The following is a 16,735-nucleotide window of genomic DNA, read 5'->3' as shown; positions in this document are numbered from 1 at the left end:
GTCCTCACCACCTCCACCCAGCACCAGCCCCTACTCCTTCCCCCCAGCACCCCCCCTTTGTCCCTCAGGCCACGGCCTCCTGCTCAGAGCAGACGGGGGTCTCCAGCCCCTGCTGCGCTGTCATTCCCCACGGAAGGGGCGGAGCTGGCACACCCCATCCCTCTAGAGACCAGGTCCAGCTGCCAAAGGTAAAAGGTGCCCGTCGGTCTGGGGCAGGGGAACAGAGCCCTCCCACCTCCAGAAGTTCCACCTGCAGGCATCCCCGGCTGTGAGCTTCTGGCCTGGACCACCTGGGCACATAACAGCCAGCTGCGTTTTCCCGTAACCCGTCTCTGGCTCCTTTCTCCCCCCCCCTCCAGGCGCTGTGTTCACCCCCCACTTTCCAAACAGGCCCGAGAGCCACCACTTTTCAAACCGTTTATTAAGTGAAAGCAGCTAGAAGGAGAAACAACTTTGCACAGCTGCAGGGGTTAGAAGGGGGTGGGGGGAACCCCAGAAAGAAAACAGGGATCACTCTTCCTCCCCCCCAGCCCCAGGGAGCACCCCTGGGACAGGCCCCTGCAGCAGGGGAAGTCTCCTTGTGGTCCATACAGGCAGGAAAAGTTTACAGAGGGCGTAGAAAAGGCACAGAACAGAATAAACCTGAGCGCCCGGCCGCGAGCCAAGGCCTCGGGGGGGGGGGGGGGGGAAGGGGGGGGGGGAAGATCTGCTGGACTCTTCATCCGCTCAACACCATCCGGACCAGCTCTGTGGAGAGAAGGGTGCGCATGAGACCAGGCGGCTGCCCCACAGCGGGAGAGGCGCCTTGGTAGCTGGGGGAGAAAGGGTCCTCGGGGCTAAGCCGACCAGGGCCTGGGGCTTCCAGGCAGGTTCTGCCAGGGTTTGCAATAGGGGAAAAAAGTCCACTAAGGAGAGTGTTCAGCAACTGTGCTCTAGTGCCCACCTTTAACCCCCCCCTTAGACAGCCCTGGCCCCCTGGCTCCCAGCCCTCCAGAGCCGTACGGACTCCCAGCCTCGCAGCCCAGGGCCCATGCTGGGGCCCCTTACTCTAAAACTGGTAATAACTGGGTCTGCCTGCAGCATGGGCTCCGTTCTCCCACTCCTGGCTGGGAAGCCCACATCCCCCAACTGCATACCGGGCCCCACCCTTCACCCCACAGCCCCTGGCCCCAGGACGCTTTCTTCCCTCCGCAGCAGCCCGTCCTGCGAGAGCAGCACTCGAACCCGCAACGGCAGAAGGGGCGGGGGAGGAGAGAAAGAGGGCAGCACGGTTTCTACTGCTACTGCCAGGCACCGGGGGCCTACAAGCCGTGCGGCTTCCTGCCCCGCGCGAGGAGAGAGCTTGGCTTTATCTACAGCAGAGGAGGGCCAGCGGGGGCCGGGCCATTCGAGGAGGATCGCACAGAGAGAAGGGGCCAGGCAGGCAGCCACTACACCGCTCCCTAAAGAAAGACTGTCGGGTTAACCTACGGCCCACGGGCCCAGGCAGCGGCCAGCACCCGCCCCTGGAAGGGAAGATCCTCACCTTCTGCCCAGCGGGCCCAGGCTCAGCCGTGGGCACGGGGGTGCGGCCGCCCCGCTGGGATAGAGGCGCACGCAGCGCCCCCCGGACAGGACACAAGCAGCCCAGGCTGCGTCTGAACCCGCCCCCCCCCCGGACTCCATCCCTGCTCCTCCCTCCCCCCCCCCCCCCCTGCAGGTAACACAGTCTTGCTTTAATATTGGTGCGCGGCCCCAGCAGGGCCACCTTCCCCCCCCCCCCCACCCCCCGCTAGAGAGAGTCAGCTACATGCAGAGACATGCCGAGGGGGGGGTACGCTGGGGGGGGGGGGAGCACAAACCAGACTTCCTTTAAAACAAAAACCAAAGGGGGGGCAGAGGGAGGTAAGTGAAGGGGGTCGGGAAGAGGCGTACCCCGCTCGGCTTCACCCTGACAAGATGTGCCTCACAAACGCTGTTGGAAGGAACAGACAACATCAAGCAAACGCACCGGACACACGGAGCCAAAAAGTGCGAGGGGGTCCCCGGGGACACGCCGGCGCCCGGCTGCCTCCAGCTCCCAACCCGCTGGGCCCAGCATCTGCGCCCCAGGGAGGGGAGCCGGCGTCGCCCCCAGGGGCACAGTCAGGGGCTGGTGTTTCCGAGTACAGCCCCCGACGATCCGGCTCTTCGTTCCTTGGCTGGGAGACACCCCGAGGGGCTGCAGCGTCCTTAGTGGGGGGGGGGGGGGGGGGGGAAGGAGCCAGAGGCCCTGGGCTCGCCCCCCCACTCCAGGTTGGAATCTCCTCCCCACCACGGCAGGAGAGCCAAAGCCACCCAGTGCTACAGGGTTAAGCGACCTCTGGAGATACACCCGGGGCTGCTGATCCCAAGACACCGCTGCCCGCCCCGAGCCCTCACCTTCATAGTTAATGCAGCCATTGCTGTCTTCGTGCCCAGCCACCAGGATCTCCACCTCTTCCTCCGTCATCTTCTCCCCTGCGTGGGACAGATGGGATTTCACTACAGGCCCCCTCCGTGACCCTCCCTGACCAGACACACGGGCCGTCCTCCTCGTTGCTGCCCCGCAGCCGCCAAGCGACGACTAGAGCAGGGGGCCAGGTGCCAGGACTCCTGGGTTCTGTTCCCACCGTTCAACCTGCTTTGCACTGCAGTGGAACGACACCCCTTTGCCAGCCACCTCGGAGAGACCCTTGGGGGGTGGCGGAGGCGCCATTCTCGAGGCGAGGTTTGGATCCCCAATTTATGGGGTGGCAGTGAGAACAGAATCGGCTTCCTGCCTCTCCATGCAAACCCAGAGGGGTTTCCTCAATCACTCAGATGGACAAATAAATCGGAGACAAAGCAGGAAGACGGCGGGGGGGTGGGGAGATCCTGTCTCAGGTGCGGGGCTCAAGCCCCCCAGAGCAATGGTGCCAACTGGCTAGCCACGAGGACACTTCTCCCTGACCCAGACATCCCCGGGGGAGACTGAGCCAGAGGCCTTCGGCTACCCTCCTCCCCCAGCCGCAGCAGCCCCCTCACCCAGGGTTACGAGGACGTGGCGAATCTCAGCCCCCATGACGGTGCCGTTCCCCTCCTTGTCGAAGACCCGCAGCCCCTCCACGTAGTCCTCGAAGCAGCCCTGGTCCTTGTTCTTGGCGATGGTCTGCATCATGGGCAGGAACTGCTCAAAACTCAGCGTCTTCATGTTCATCTCTGGCGAGAGAAGGGGGCGCGGCTGAGATCAGCTCTCTGGGCGGCCGCCTGCCAGGCCAGGCACAACGGCCAGGGACGGGCTCACCCAACACAGCAACAAATCCCTCCTGTGCCAGGACCCAGCGAGGGACGGGACAGTTACGCTCACAGCAGCGAGCACGGTGCCTCCCCGGCTCCAGGCCCCCAGAGATGGGGCAGACACCCGAGGCACCAGACAGTCTCCAGGGGTTTGAGGGGTTAGTGCCTCTCAGTCCCAGGGCCGGCTTCACCCTGGCCGGGGATCGGCTCACTGCAAGGCCCCACGGGCCAGCCCCGGTGGGCTTCGTATCAGGGACTTGACCAGGGGCAGCAGCAGTAGGGACACCTCTGTCCCAGCCCCTCCACAGACGTTACAGCCACTGCCGGCCTCATGGGAGCAAAGGGGAAAGTGGTGCAGGGGCACAGGGCTCAACGCAGGTGGGTGCCACGTTGACCATAAAGTTGGGTGAGAAATTTGAGATTTGGAAAAAAAATTCTCATTCTACATTGGGACAAAACCAAGGCCCAGACCCAAGATTAACCTCCTCGTTCTGAGCAACAGAGCCAGCCCCAGAGAGGCGGGGGGGGGGGCTCCCTGCAGCTCCCCCCAGCCCCCGAGTTTAAGCCAGTCTGAGCCCCATTGTGCCATAGGCTCCCTCCAGCCAATGGGGCGGGGAGAAGACTGCCCGTTCCACCCGCCGCTAGCTCAGGGATGCGGGAGACGGGTGAGGCCCACAGCCCGTTTGCCCCCTGGCGCTGGGGTTGCTGCCCGTCGCTCACCATCGCTCTTGGGGTTCCCCAGCACCTTCATGACCTCGGCGTTGGTGGGGTTCTGGCCCAGGGCCCTCATCACGTCCCCGCACTGGCTGTACAAGATCTTGCCATCCCCGGTTCGGTCGAAGAGCTGGAAAGCCTCCTTGAACTCTGGGGGAAGAGGGGAAGGGTGTCACTGTGGCTCCAGGTGCTGATCCCACCTGCGGGGGCCCTGCACTCCTCAAACAACAAACCCCCCTTGGCCAGCCCTGATCTGCCTGGTACCCAGCCGGCTCCATCCAAACTACACCCCCATGAGCACACGCCAGGGCAGAAGCCTCAGCCCAAGCCCCCCCCAGGTTCAAGCCCCCTGCACTGGGGGGGGGGCTTGGGGCAGCTGGGGGCCCATAGGAAAGCAGGCGCTTCAGCACAATAAGAGACAAGAGCCCTCGATAATCCCCCCCATCGGGGTTCCCAACAGTGTCGGCCAGGATTCCCCGCACTGGATCGGGCCCAGACGTCCGGTCTCCTGCCTGTCGCAGCCTCAGGGATACGGCTCCGATTCCCAGCTCGGCCCACATTCACAGGGACGAGTCGCTTGGTCTCTCTGCACCAGCCCCATCTCAGGGGCAAAACCCACAGGCGCGCGGCTGAGCCGGGGGGCGGAAACACCCCGGCTAGCAGGTTAGCGCCTCTCAGTCCCAGGGCCGGCTTCACCCTGGCGGGGATCGGCTCACTGCAAGGCCCCACTGGCCAGCCCCGGTGGGCTTCGTATCAGGGACTTGACCAGGGGCAGCAGCCGTAGGGACACCTCTGTCCCAGCCCCTCCACAGGCGTTACAGCCACCGCCGGCCTCATGGGAGCAAGGCAGGGTTTACAGAGGTGACAGGAGAACCCGGGCCCAGAGCCAGCTGCAGAGATGGGAATGGAACAGAGGCATAACCCAGTCCCCTCCCAGAGCCAGGGAAAGAACCCAGGAGTCCTGGCTCCCAGCCGCCCAGGCTCTGACCCCATAGACCCCTCTCCCCTCCCAGAGCCAGGGAAAGAACCCAGGAGTCCTGGCTCCCAGCCACCCAGGCTCTGACCCCAGAGACCCCCTCTCCCCCTCCCAGAGCCAGGGAAAGAACCCAGGAGTCCTGGCTCCCAGCCACCCCAGGCTCTGACCCCAGAGACCCCCACTCCCCTCCCAGAGCCAGGGAAAGAACCCAGGAGTCCTGGCTCCCAGCCACCCAGGCTCTGACCCCAGAGACCCCCACTCCCCTCCCAGAGCCAGGGAAAGAACCCAGGAGTCCGGGCTCACTTCCTGCTTTAGCTAAAGCAAACAGCAGCAAAGGGACCCAGCGAGGGTCTGGCCGGTGGGTTCGCAGAGAACCACATTCCCCCGGATCCCCGGCTGGCCGAGCCCTGCCAGGAACGGCTGTCCCCCCCCCGCCCGCCGCTCCCCGCGCAGGGAGGCGCAGCCTTTCGCTCAGCCGGGGTTTTGTGCCCATATAAGGAAGTCAGCGCAAGGCAGCGCGCAGGGATTGCGCTGCGCCTCCAACACACAACATTCCAGCCGCGACCCGCGGGGCAGCCCCCCCCCCCCCTCCGGGTGTGCCCCCCCCCCAAGCGGCGGGGACTTGGGGGCACCCAGGGCGGGAGCCGGCTCAGCTGGGAGTTTGCCACAACTTGCGCAGAGCGCGGAGCTCTGCAGCCATTTTCCCTTGTGCAATCACACCCCGCCCGCAGCCTGCCACACCCCGCCCCCCCAACCCACAAGCGAGGGGGGCCGCGCAGCGCCCCTAAAACCAGCCCTACCCCCCCCCCATCCGGCCTGGCTGGGGAAACGCGGCAGGGAGGCTCGCGGGCCTGGGCGGGTCCCGCCGGAACTGCTCCTAAGTGAGCCATGCGCGGGGGGGTGAGTCACCCCCAGACCCGGGTTAGGGGGGCCCAGGGACCCCACAGCAGCAAGAGCCGAAGGTAGCCCGGAGAGATTCCCCCCCTGCGCCCAGAAGCGAGGGGCCCGGTGTTACCGGGGGGGGGGGGGAGAGCAAACACAGGCCCCGCCCCACTTACCGGCCGGCTAGAAAGAGGCTACAGGAGGAGAGTGGAGGCTAGTGACAGAGGAGGAGGAAGGTCTACAAGGGAGGGAGAGAAGCGGTAAGTGCATCCGCGGCGGCGGGACGCGCAAGGGATTCGCCCCCGAAATGAAAATAGCGCGCAAGGGCGGAGGTCGCGCAAGGGGGGGCGGGCACTTACCGGCCGTCTGATCCTCGGAGAAATCGCACTGCAAGGCAAGCACAGGGGTGAGGGGGGCGCCGTCAGCGGGGCTGCCCGCCCCCCCTTCCCCGCGAGCTCCGCACCCCCACAAGCGCTGTCACCGGGCTCCCTCTTGGGGGGGGGCTTGATGTCAGGCCCGGGAATGTCCCTGGCTTCGAGCGGCTGGAACCTACACGTGCCCCCCTCCAGCCCCGTGCACCGCCCCGAGCTCGCCCCCAGGCACCGGCCCCGTGCACCGCCCCGAGCTCGCCCCCTTTCCAGCCCCCCGGAGCTCGCCCCAGCCCCAGCCCCGTGCACCGCCCGGAGCTCGCTCGCCCCCTTTCCAGCCCCCCGCCGGAGCTCGCCCCACCATGGCTGCAGCCGCTCGGTCCCTGCAATGGCCCCTGCGCGGATTCGCCTCCGCCAGCCCCTTTCTACTGGCTCTGACGTCACCGCCCAGGCATCCGGGCGCCATTGGCTGCGTCACTCGTTATGCTAATTAGCTGATGCGTTATTCATGAGGGTCCCGCGAAGAGGCGGGGCTGAGTCGCTCGCAGCCAGCCCGGCTTTGCCTATAGATAGTCATGGAGATGGGGCCGGGGGGGCACTTGGGGAGAAGCGGGGTCCCACCGGGGGTTGGGGGCACATGGGGAGCAGGGGGTCCCAGCGGGGGTTGGGGGAGCAGGGGAGCAGGGGGGTCCCAGCGGGGGTTGGGGTGCATGGGGAGCAGGGGGTCCCACCGGGGGTTGGGGGCACACGGGGAGCAGGGGGGGTCCCAGCGGGGGTTGGGGGCACATGGGGAGCAGGGGGTCCCAGTGGGGGTTGGGGGCGCATGGGGAGCAGGGGGGTCCCACCGGGGGTTGGGGGCACATGGGGAGCAGGGGGGTCCCACCGGGGGTTGGGGGCGCATGGGGAGCAGGGGGTCCCAGTGGGGGTTGGGGGCACATGGGGAGCAGGGGGGGTCCCAGCGGGAGTTGGGGGAGCAGGGGGGTCCCACCGGGGGTTGGGGGAGCAGGGGGGTCCCAGTGGGGGTTGGGGGCACATGGGGAACAGGGGGGTCCCAGCGGGGGTTGGGGTGCATGGGGAGGGTTTCATTCCACAGACTGAGAACCCATCTGCAGAGGCTGGGAACGGGCAGCGCATTCCTGGGCGTTTTAACAGCGCTCGTTCTCCCAGCCGGCGATTGCGAACCCCGCAGGCTCTCGCGTCTCAGCGGGCGACATGGAGGAAGAGCCAGGAGCCCCCACGCTGCAAACGCGGCATCAGTAACGCCCGGGATGCCTGGGCCAGCCCGTCTCCCCCCACCCCACCCGCCTGCTGAACAGCGAGACGATGCTGGGGGCACAAACCTCCCTCCCGGCCCCCTGAGAATTAACCCAGCCGGACAGGTAAGGGCGGGATCCCACGCCAGGACTGGGTCGGGTCACCTTGATTTACTCCCTCTTGAGCTATGGGCCCCTCGGCCCAAGCACCACCCACAGCCAGCTGCTCTCCGGGGCCCTGCGCTGCGTCTGGAGTTCTCTGCCGCCCGCCGGAAACCTGCCCCACCGCGCTGGGCCGCGAAGGCCCAGTGAAGTCTGAGTGCGGGAAACAGCCCGAGATGGGTGGGAATTCTCACCCCCAGCAGGGGGCGCTGCGGGGCAGGCGGGTTGGCTGCTGGGGCAGATCCCCGCTGCGCCAGTCCCAACCTTTCACCCCCTAACAAACAGGAAATGGCAGCTGTATTCCCTGAAATCCTCCGGGGCCCTCCTGCCATGCCCTGGCTCTGGGCACCCGAGAGCATCTTGTCTACCCGGCGCGTTCTGCCAGCACCCAGCGTGACCGTACCCTGCCATGGCATAACGCCTGCTATAAATTGTCACGCTTGCAATTCACGCCTTGGCTGGCGTGGGTGGCTCCTGCCTCCGTCCTGCCCGTAGCTGAGCCTTTGAGGGGGAACAGGGGTTGATTTCCCAACTCTTGCTTTCTGCATTGGGCCGGGCGCAAGGACACCCCCGGGGCCCTGCAGGGCCAGCCCCTGGGCCTTTTCCAGCCTGTGCTTGGCTCTTCCACCGCCCTGTCCCTCAGTGAAAGCGGATGCAGCACTCGCAACCCAAGCCCAGCCCCCGTCGCCCGGTGCCCAGGGTCTCGAGAAAGAGCCAGGGATGCTGACACGGCCCCTGTGGCCAAGATCCAAGGGGCCAGAAGGTTCTGCAAACAAAGGGCTTTTATTGTCCAAACACAAGGAGGATCGGGTCCCTTCCCACCCAGGATCGGGACCGCGGCTCGGCTGGGTGGGCACCCCCGGGCTGGGCCGCTGCTCTCAGGGGAGCCTGCATCCCCCCCTGGCTGGATCCCCAGCCGCTGGTGTCCTGAGGTCTTGGGCTCTCCTTGGGCAGTGGTGGAAGTCCTTCGCAGCAGCCGCTGGGTGGTGGGGGGCGGGTTAGAGAGAGAGATAAAGGGGGCAGGGAACAGGCCCCCCCATAGAGCAATGGGCTGAGGAGGCATCAGTTGCTTCGGCGCATCCTGCCCGGCCTGGGGAGAGAAGAGGAGACAGTGAAATGCCGCATGGCCTTTGGAGGCAGGGTCCAGGCTGGGGAGCTGGGATCCCATGGGCGGGGGAGAAGGTTCCAGGCCTGGAGCTCAGGTTTGTTCTGAATCTCTGTCCCCTGGAGCAGAGGCTGGAGGGAATCGTGCTCCCGGCACGGCTGGGCCAGCGGGTGTGACTCAGGGCACCGGCTGTGCCCGCACGACGCTGGCCTAGCAGAGGCGCTTGGAGTCGGAATGGTTTCGGGGAGTTAGAGCTCTCAGCAGCCCTGCAAGGCGAGTATGTTCACGGGTGGGGAAACTGAGGCACCGGGAAGGCCTTGCCTGAGGCCAGGGCAGAGCTGGGCGTAGGGCCAGGTGTTCTGATGCCCCCCAACAGGTGTTTGGTTCGCTCGGGCTGGGACGGGCTTGGTTCCCCGTGAGGGACACGGCGCTGCAGAGAGGAGCGGGAGGAGAAGGTGAATGACTTGTGCCCGTCTGATGGCATTGGACCTCAGCTGGCAGCGGAGCAAGTCCCTGTGCCTCAGTTTCCCCCTCTGCAGAACGGGGCTCAGGCTCCTGCCCTCGGAGGTCGGCTGCTGGGAGGTGCTAGGGGGTGGTGGCAGCACCCCGAAAACACAAGCCTCTTCCAGGGCAGAGGGATTTGACACACACACGTTGGAGATTATCCACCGGGTCCGAGGGAGAAAGGAGCGGCCACCCCCCAAAACAGAGTCCGAAAAGTAAAGGCCCCCGGGGGGGCACCTACCCGACGGCACCCGCTCAGCCAGACAGGATGTGCTTGACGAAGGCTGTGGGGGGGGAGAGAGGCTTTAGGCAGTGGAACTGGGCCCCCAGAGGCACCTGGATGGCCCCTCCCTTGGGAACCCCCCCCCTTTCCCGGCCCTGCGGCTGGGGGGTCCCCGACTCCGGGCTCTCACCTTCGTAGTTGATGCAGCCGTTGGAGTCCTCGTGCCCGGACAGGAGGGCGTCCACCTCCTCCTCCGTCAGCTTCTCGCCTGCAGCCGGAGGGGGCAGCGCGTTAGTGCTGGGGAGATGTTCCCCCCCGGCCCGGTGCCCACCCAACAGCCCCGGGGGGCCCTGTCCATGCTGGGTGCCAGACCCACAGCCCTGGGGGGGCCCTGTTTCCCCCCTGATCACTCTGGGGAGCCCTGCCCCCCCCCATCCAGTGCCAGACCAACATCCCCAGGGGGCCCTGTTCCTGCCCGGTGCCCGCCTGACGCTGCCTGGTGCCCGTCCAACAGCCTGGGGGGGGCTGGCCTTGCCTGGTACCAGACCGACAGCCCCAGGGGATTCCATTCCCTCCCCCCGGCCTGGTGCTCACTCTGGGGGGCCCTGCCCCCCCACCCAGTGCCAGACCGACAGCCCTGACGGGCCCTGTCCTGCCCCCCCAGTGCCTGCCCCTGGGGGGACCCCACCCCGGAGGGGTCCTGCCCAGTGCCTGACCAACAGCCATGCCCACCCCCGAAAGGGCCCAGCCTGGGTAGCCGCAGAGCAAGCTGCCCCCTGCCCTGTCCCTGCCCACAGGCCTTGCCCAGCCCGGCAGGGATGCTGACCCTCAGCACAGCCAGTGCTTGGCGCCGGGCAGGACACCGGGGTGGGGCGCCCCTGACCTGGCACCGTACCCGTGGGTCCCTGCCCCAGACTTGCTGAGCCTCGTCAGCCTCGGGGGCCCCTGTCTCGGGGGCTGCCCTGTGGGGGGGGCCTCTGCCAGCGGCAGGTGGCGCTCACCCAGCGTGGAGAGCACATGGCGCAGCTCGGCCCCCATGACGGTGCCATTCCCCTCCTTGTCGAAGACCCGCAGCCCCTCCACGTAGTCCTCGAAGGTGCCCTGGTCCTTGTTCTTGGCGATGGTCTGCAGCATGGGCAGGAACTGCTCGAACTCCACCCGCCTGGAGTGCAGCTCTGCCGCGGGAGGGGGAAACTGAGGCCAGGCCGAGCCCCTGGGGCCCCACCATGCAGCCCCCCCATGTGGCTGGAGGAGGGCAGTCTGGCCCCCCTGGCACCGCATGGGGCCCCTGATGCCCCCCCATCACATAGCCCAACCAAATCCCAAAGGAGGATCCCCATTGCTAACCCCAGTAAGGGGGTCTCTGAAAGGCTAGGGGTCCAGACCCACTCCCACCACACACACAATCCACAACTAGGGTGGGGCTGGTGGTAGACCCCCAGAGCAGGGGGGGCTGGAAGTAACACCCTTCCGAGACGCGTGGGGCAATTCCTTTCTCCCTTTGGAGCAACTGTTTCAGGCTCCCTGCAGACTCAGGCAGACGTCGTTACACTGGATTCCAGATTCTTCCCTTTTCACAGTGCAAGCTGGGGCTGCGATGTCACGTGACTCCAGCAGCTGGGGCTTTGGCCACAGGCTGATAGCGCCCGAGCCACATCCCACCCTCCACCCCGGCCCCGCAGCTGCTGAGGCCGCTCGCTCACCATCGGGCTTGGGGTGGCCCAGCACCTTCATGACCTCGGCGTTGGTGGGGTTCTGGCCCAGGGCCCGCAGCACATCCCCGCACTGGCTTAGCTGAATCTTGCCGTCCCCGACCCGGTCGAAGAGCTGGAAAGCCTCCTTGTAATCTGGGGCGGGGAGCAGAGCAGGTCAGAGGGGCTGGAACCGGACATCCTCTGCCAGTCTAACCCACCTGCTTCATGCCAGGGAGGGGGGCCCAGCCCAGTCCGGACCACCCTTCCTGCCAGCGTCCAGCAAAGCCCAGAGATCACCAACCCCAGCAGGAACCAGAGACCCCCATCCCCGTCCCAAGGGGCAGCATCCCGCCCTGGGCGTGACGTGCTGCTCACGCTTGTATCGCCCCCAGATCCCATCGAAATCTGAGATTACACACAGGGCGCATCGCTGAGACACAGCCACCTCTGGGGTGCAACCTGGCCGCTGCCGATTCAGCTCACGCACCACTGAAATGCAGCCACCTCTGGGGTGGAACCTGGCCGCTGCCGATTCAGCTCACGCACCACTGAAATGCAGCCACCTCCGGGGTGAAACCTGGCAGTTGCTTAGCAACACCACAGGACGGTTTAGGACAGGAAGTGAAGCACCCACGCCTGCGTTGGATTGAAACCGGGGGGGGGAGGGGGGGTAGCTGAATTAATGCATAATTGTGACGCTGGACATGGGGGTTAACACCTCACCCGGAGTCGCGGTGGGATCTCTCTTAACCACATGAGGGCACCAAAACCTGCTGCCTTGGTTTGTATGCGACAGGCGCCCACAAGTGGCAGAGACCGGCTACTGCTGCAGGTTGAGGGGTAGATCCCTTAGCTCACCTGGCCAGGACGGTGGTTTTGGAGCTAGAGGCCAGGAGTTCTAATCCCGGCTCTTCCGTCTCCCTGTCGGAATCGTGTTGGGATGAGTTTCAGGAGGAGCCCGGCTCGTTCAGAGACCAGGAGCTGCCAGCCAGGTGCTTGTATCTTAACCCGAGACCTCCACATTGAGAGATCCCCCTGGGCAGAGGTTGGGGGCCCAGCCATGCCATGGGGCATGGCTGGGTAATGGAAGATGCCACCTAACCAGGGTTTCTGCCCCCCGGGGATGGGTTAGGAACTGACAAGCGCTTCGTGGGGACAGAGGCCCAAGGCAGGAACCGCGTAACTGGGGGAAGGAGCTGGATTTAGCGGGGCCAGCGCTGGGTGAAGGCTGGCGGAAGAGCGACACCCCCCTCGCCCCCCAGCTACACAGACACGCGGCCCATCAACTTACCCTCCAGCTGGTCCTTGCTAAACTCAATCTGCAAAGAGGAAGTGACAGAAACAGGGACATTAACGGAGACTGGGGGGAGCTGCACAAAGTCTGTTACCGCGCCGACGAGCCTGGGGGTGCAGTGGGGTATCACCCCCCAGCTCTCTGCTGCAGGGGCCGAGCTTGGCCCCCGGGGGCCCCTCCAGCCTGACCCCACTAAACGCCTCGCGGGGGAGCCTTGGTCCTCACCGGTCTGACCTCAGGCTCTGTGGGGCTGGCAGACATTTTTGTGTGTGTGTGTGGGGGGGGGAGAGAAATCAGCAGCCAACTGGCCTGAATTTATACTTGCCTGGGGCGAGGGGGGGCTGCTGAGACCCCCCCCCCTTTGCATCTGTCTCCCATGGAGTTGGGGGGCAGGGAGCCCTGGGGGCTGAGCTCAGTTGGAGGCGGGGGGGCAGGGGGGGAAGCCTTACAGGACCTGAAACCGGGGTGCAAAGAGGAAGCTGCCTCGGTTGCGGTGAAAGGGCCTGTGAGTTTTGCTCAATATAAGGGGAGGGCTGAGTCGGCTCCCGCCCCGGCCTCGGCCAGCAGGGGGCGCTGTGGGGCGCAGGGCAGGGGCCCTGGCTGTGGGGGGGCAGTTTCACCAGCCCCGGGCTCTGCCAGCAGGGGGCGCTGTGGGGCGCAGGGCGGGGGCCCTGGCTGGGGGGTGGGGGGCAGTTTCGCCCACCCCAGACTCACCCAGCAGGGGGCGCTGTGGGGCGCAGGGCGGGGGCCCCGGCTGTGTGTGGGGGGCAGTTTCACCAGCCCCGGGCTCTACCAGCAGGGGGCGCTGTGGGGCGCAGGGCGGGGGCCCTGGCTGTGGGGTGGGGGGCAGTTTCGCCAGCCCCGGGCTCTGCCAGCAGGGGGCGCTGTGGGGCGCAGGGCAGGGGCCCTGGCTGGGGGGGGGGGCAGTTTCACCAGCCCCGGGCTCTGCCAGCAGGGGGCGCTGTGGGGCGCAGGGCGGGGGCCCTGGCTGTGGGGGGGGGCCCAGTTTCGCCAGCCCCGGGCTCTGCCAGCAGGGGGCGCTGTGGGGCGCTGGGCGGGGGCCCTGGCTGTGGGGGGGGGGGGCCCAGTTTCGCCAGCCCCAGTCTCTACCAGCAGGGGGCGCTGTGGGGCGCAGGGCGGGGGCCCTGGCTGTGGGGTGGGGGGCAGTTTCGCCCGCCCCAGACTCACCCAGCAGGGGGCGCTGTGGGGCGCAGGGCGGGGGCCCCGGCTGTGTGTGGGGGGCAGTTTCACCAGCCCCGGGCTCTACCAGCAGGGGGCGCTGTGGGGCGCAGGGCGGGGGCCCTGGCTGTGGGGTGGGGGGCAGTTTCGCCAGCCCCGGGCTCTGCCAGCAGGGGGCGCTGTGGGGCGCAGGGCAGGGGCCCTGGCTGGGGGGGGGGGCAGTTTCACCAGCCCCGGGCTCTGCCAGCAGGGGGCGCTGTGGGGCGCAGGGCGGGGGCCCTGGCTGTGGGGGGGGGCCCAGTTTCGCCAGCCCCGGGCTCTGCCAGCAGGGGGCGCTGTGGGGCGCAGGGCGGGGGCCCTGGCTGTGGGGTGGGGGGCAGTTTCGCCCGCCCCAGACTCACCCAGCAGGGGGTTCTGGGCCATGCATGCAGCTGAGTTCATATAAGGGCTGATCGCCCCCTCCCCAGTCACACTCTTTATCGGGGCCCTACCTCACTGCCGCAGGAATTTCCTGCATTCTGCCCCCCCCCCCCCGCACAGAGGCGCGCCCGGTTGGGCCCCCCCACCCCCCCGCCGCAACTCAACCCCTGTAGCGCAGCCTGGCAAAGCGGTGCCCGGCGCTGGGGCTGGAGAAGCGGGTGCTAATCCCCCGGCCGCAGCCACCTGTCCCCGAGCCGGCTGCCTGGGAATGCAGGCCCATGCCAAGCGCTCGCCCCCACCCCCCATTCCAGCCTGTCATTAAAATAACAGGGCCCTGCTCACCGCCTAAATTTATCTGCCCCAATGACCTGAGCTCGGCCCCCCCCCCAGCTGTGACTGTCTAACAGCCCCCCCCCCTTCCTGAGTGGAGTCTCTGGCCATTGTTGGAGAGAGAGATAGTAACAAGCTAGGGATAGAACCCAGGCGTCCTGGCTCCCAGTCCCCCCGCTCCAACCCACCAGACCCCACGCCCCTCCCAGAATAGAACCCAGGCGTCCTGGCTCCCAGGCCCCCTGCTCCAACCCACCAGCCCCCACTACCCTCCCAGAGCCAAGGAGAGAACCCAGGCGTCCTGGCTCCCAGCCCCCCTGCTCCAACCCACCAGCCCCCACTCCCCTTCCAGAGCCAGGGAGAGAACCCAGGCGTCCTGGCTCCCACCCCCCCTGCTCCAACCCACCAGATTCCCCCCCTCCCTTCCTGGCCCCATGGCTAGAACCCAGGAGCTGGTCTCTGGCTGCTTAGATCAGCCCCAGTTAGATGAAGCAAGTCCCCCAACTACAGTCCCCTGCTCCATTGACCCCCCCACCTCAGCCCCACTGCTGAGCACCCCGTGGAGGGACAGCGCTGGGGGCGGGGAAGTGGTTAGATCGGGGGGGGGGGTCCCCAGCTCCGCCACTGACTTACATTGGGCAAGTCCTCAGTTTCCCCATCTGTAAAGGGGCTAATACTGGCCCTTCCCCCCTGGGGGCGGGGTAGCTGCTGTGTCCCTGGGGGATCCCCCTGCCCCCCACGACCCCTCTGGAGGCCAGCTCATGCCCCTTTCAGGGGGGGCACACTAGGTGTTTGTGGGGGGCCCACCCCACTCCCTGCAAATGCAGGCGCTGGGGCTGGTCAGTATTTGGGCCACAAGGAAGCAGGGGAGAGGGGATGGTCGGGGGGGGCATTTTCTTATCTGGCCTGCCCGTGGCAAACTGGGTGCAGTGGAGCGGGGCGGGCCGGGGGCACTGGGGCCCCTTGTCTGTCCATGTCTCTGTGCCGTCCGGCCACCGGGCTCCCTGGCCACTCGCATGGCAGCTTTAAACCTCGCGGCGTTGCTGCCACATGGGGGTGGGGGATGCCCCCCAGCCGCAGTCCTGGCCCCATGCACCCCCCCCACTGCTCTCTCTGCCCTCCATTGCACAGCCCCCACATACCACCACTTTAGAGAGGTCAATCGGCGGCTCCTTGGGTTTCTCCGGGGCCGGGGCCGGGGCCGGGGCCGGGGCCGGTTCTGGGGCTTTGGGCTTAGCAGCTGCAGCAGCCGGCTTGGCTACGGCCGGTTTGGTGGCCGGTTTGGCCGGCGCGGCCACCGGCTTCTTCACGGGCAGCTCCTTCTTGGGGGGCATGGCGGCTGGGCCCGGTGGCACGTGCCCGGGCGAGCGGGGCTGGCAGACGAGGCTGCGGGGCTGTGGTGAAGTCCCAGCCTGGGGCTGGCCCTGCCTGGCCCGGCTTAAATAGCCTGGGGTGACGTCAGGCTGGAGCAGTGCTCCATAAGGGCGGGGGGGGGGGTTGGAACGGGGGGGGGCACAAATGGGAGCATCATTCATTGTCAGAAGTGACAGCTCCCCCCCCCCGCCCCCCTCCAGCTCCAGGGCTTTTCTTAGAGGCGAGCTCAAGGGGGAGCCAGGCCAGGGCCCCGGCACGGTGCCCCCCCCGTCAGAGGAAATCCCCCCCGCCCCCAAGCACGGGGGGCTTGGAGGTGCATGAACACAGGGGATGGTGGAGTTGAGGGCTGGGCCCCGTGGGCACCTGGCAAGGCCCTTTCCTCTGCTCAAAAGGCACCGGGCCCCAGCCGCAGCGCTGGGCTGGGGACCCAGGAGTCCTGAGTCCTAGCCTCCCCACCCCCGCCCCATACTAGGCCCCAGGGCTACTGGAACCCAGGTCCCCTGAGGTTGCCTCCCCCAGCCAGCCGCTAGCCCCACCCCAGCACGGGAATAGAGCCCAGGTCTCCGGGCTCCACTCTCAGCACTAGGCCACGCTGCCTCCCTAATCCCCCCAAAGGGGGTGGGCTGCTCTGCTGGTCACGGCCGAGAGCTGGGCAGAGGGCACCGTACACGTCTGGGTGATGCGCAGGGAGCTGCAGGCTACAGTGCTGGGGTGGCTGTGACCCCAACGTGGAGCTGGGAGGGGGGGACGCTCTCGCCTCTGACCCCTCCCCCCATGCCTAGGGGCGGTGCCAGAATTCAGATAAACCCCTGTGTGCGGGCTCCTTGTGGCCAGTAATGTTTGGGGAGGGGGGGGGGGGGGCGGCTTTTGGGAGGTGCCCTCTCCCCCGAGTTTCAATTCAGCCGACGATTTGCTGCCTCTCCTCCGCTGCTAGGAAGCGTTGCCAGCTTCAGTTAGCCAGGGCTGGGTGCAGCTGCTGTG

At 66.9% G+C, this 16,735-nt stretch overlaps 2 protein-coding genes across 3 annotated transcripts; both read right to left on the bottom strand.

The window, feature by feature from the left end:
* Positions 1–403: 403 nt before the first annotated feature.
* Positions 404–6,708, bottom strand: LOC101936853 (myosin light polypeptide 6). 2 transcript variants are annotated; one of them, XM_024111741.3, is made up of 7 exons: positions 6,578–6,708; positions 6,208–6,235; positions 3,997–4,140; positions 3,025–3,198; positions 2,401–2,478; positions 1,915–1,954; positions 404–747 (listed from the first exon to the last, which is right to left on the bottom strand). In XM_024111741.3, exons 1-6 carry the CDS (start codon positions 6,680–6,682, stop codon positions 1,926–1,928), a joined length of 558 nt encoding a protein of 185 aa, XP_023967509.1. In that variant the 5' UTR covers positions 6,683–6,708; the 3' UTR covers positions 404–747; positions 1,915–1,925. The 2 variants fall into 2 exon arrangements, with proteins under 2 accessions (XP_023967509.1, XP_008173467.2); XM_008175245.4 differs by lacking the exon at positions 1,915–1,954.
* A 1,687-nt stretch (positions 6,709–8,395) lies between these two features.
* Positions 8,396–15,804, bottom strand: LOC101936584 (myosin light polypeptide 6). The gene is made up of 7 exons (XM_005311085.4): positions 15,523–15,804; positions 12,449–12,476; positions 11,167–11,310; positions 10,465–10,638; positions 9,654–9,731; positions 9,482–9,524; positions 8,396–8,721 (listed from the first exon to the last, which is right to left on the bottom strand). Exons 1-6 carry the CDS (start codon positions 15,712–15,714, stop codon positions 9,496–9,498), a joined length of 645 nt encoding a protein of 214 aa, XP_005311142.2. The 5' UTR covers positions 15,715–15,804; the 3' UTR covers positions 8,396–8,721; positions 9,482–9,495.
* Between the last annotated feature and the right edge of the window lie 931 nt (positions 15,805–16,735).

This window comes from Chrysemys picta, chromosome 22, assembly GCF_011386835.1.
Source record: "Chrysemys picta bellii isolate R12L10 chromosome 22, ASM1138683v2, whole genome shotgun sequence".
Classification (NCBI taxonomy): Eukaryota; Metazoa; Chordata; order Testudines; family Emydidae; genus Chrysemys; species Chrysemys picta.
The sequence above is the reverse complement of the archived record's forward strand: the minus strand, read 5'-3'. Positions and strand labels throughout refer to the sequence as shown.

Excerpts from the sequence above, each read along its gene's own strand:
- LOC101936853 (XM_024111741.3), bottom strand. The coding sequence starts at position 6,682 with ATGGCGCCCGGATGCCTGGGCGGTGACGTCAGAGCCAGTAGAAAGGGG. Across the intron at positions 6,236-6,577 it reads ACCGAGCGGCTGCAGCCATG|TGCGATTTCTCCGAGGATCA; the intron begins GTGGGGCGAGCT and ends CTTGCCTTGCAG. Across the intron at positions 4,141-6,207 it reads CTCCGAGGATCAGACGGCCG|AGTTCAAGGAGGCTTTCCAG; the intron begins GTAAGTGCCCGC and ends CTCTTCCCCCAG.
- LOC101936584 (XM_005311085.4), bottom strand. The coding sequence starts at position 15,714 with ATGCCCCCCAAGAAGGAGCTGCCCGTGAAGAAGCCGGTGGCCGCGCCG. Across the intron at positions 9,732-10,464 it reads CCATGTGCTCTCCACGCTGG|GCGAGAAGCTGACGGAGGAG; the intron begins GTGAGCGCCACC and ends CTCCGGCTGCAG. Across the intron at positions 9,525-9,653 it reads CGGCTGCATCAACTACGAAG|CCTTCGTCAAGCACATCCTG; the intron begins GTGAGAGCCCGG and ends CCCCCCCCACAG.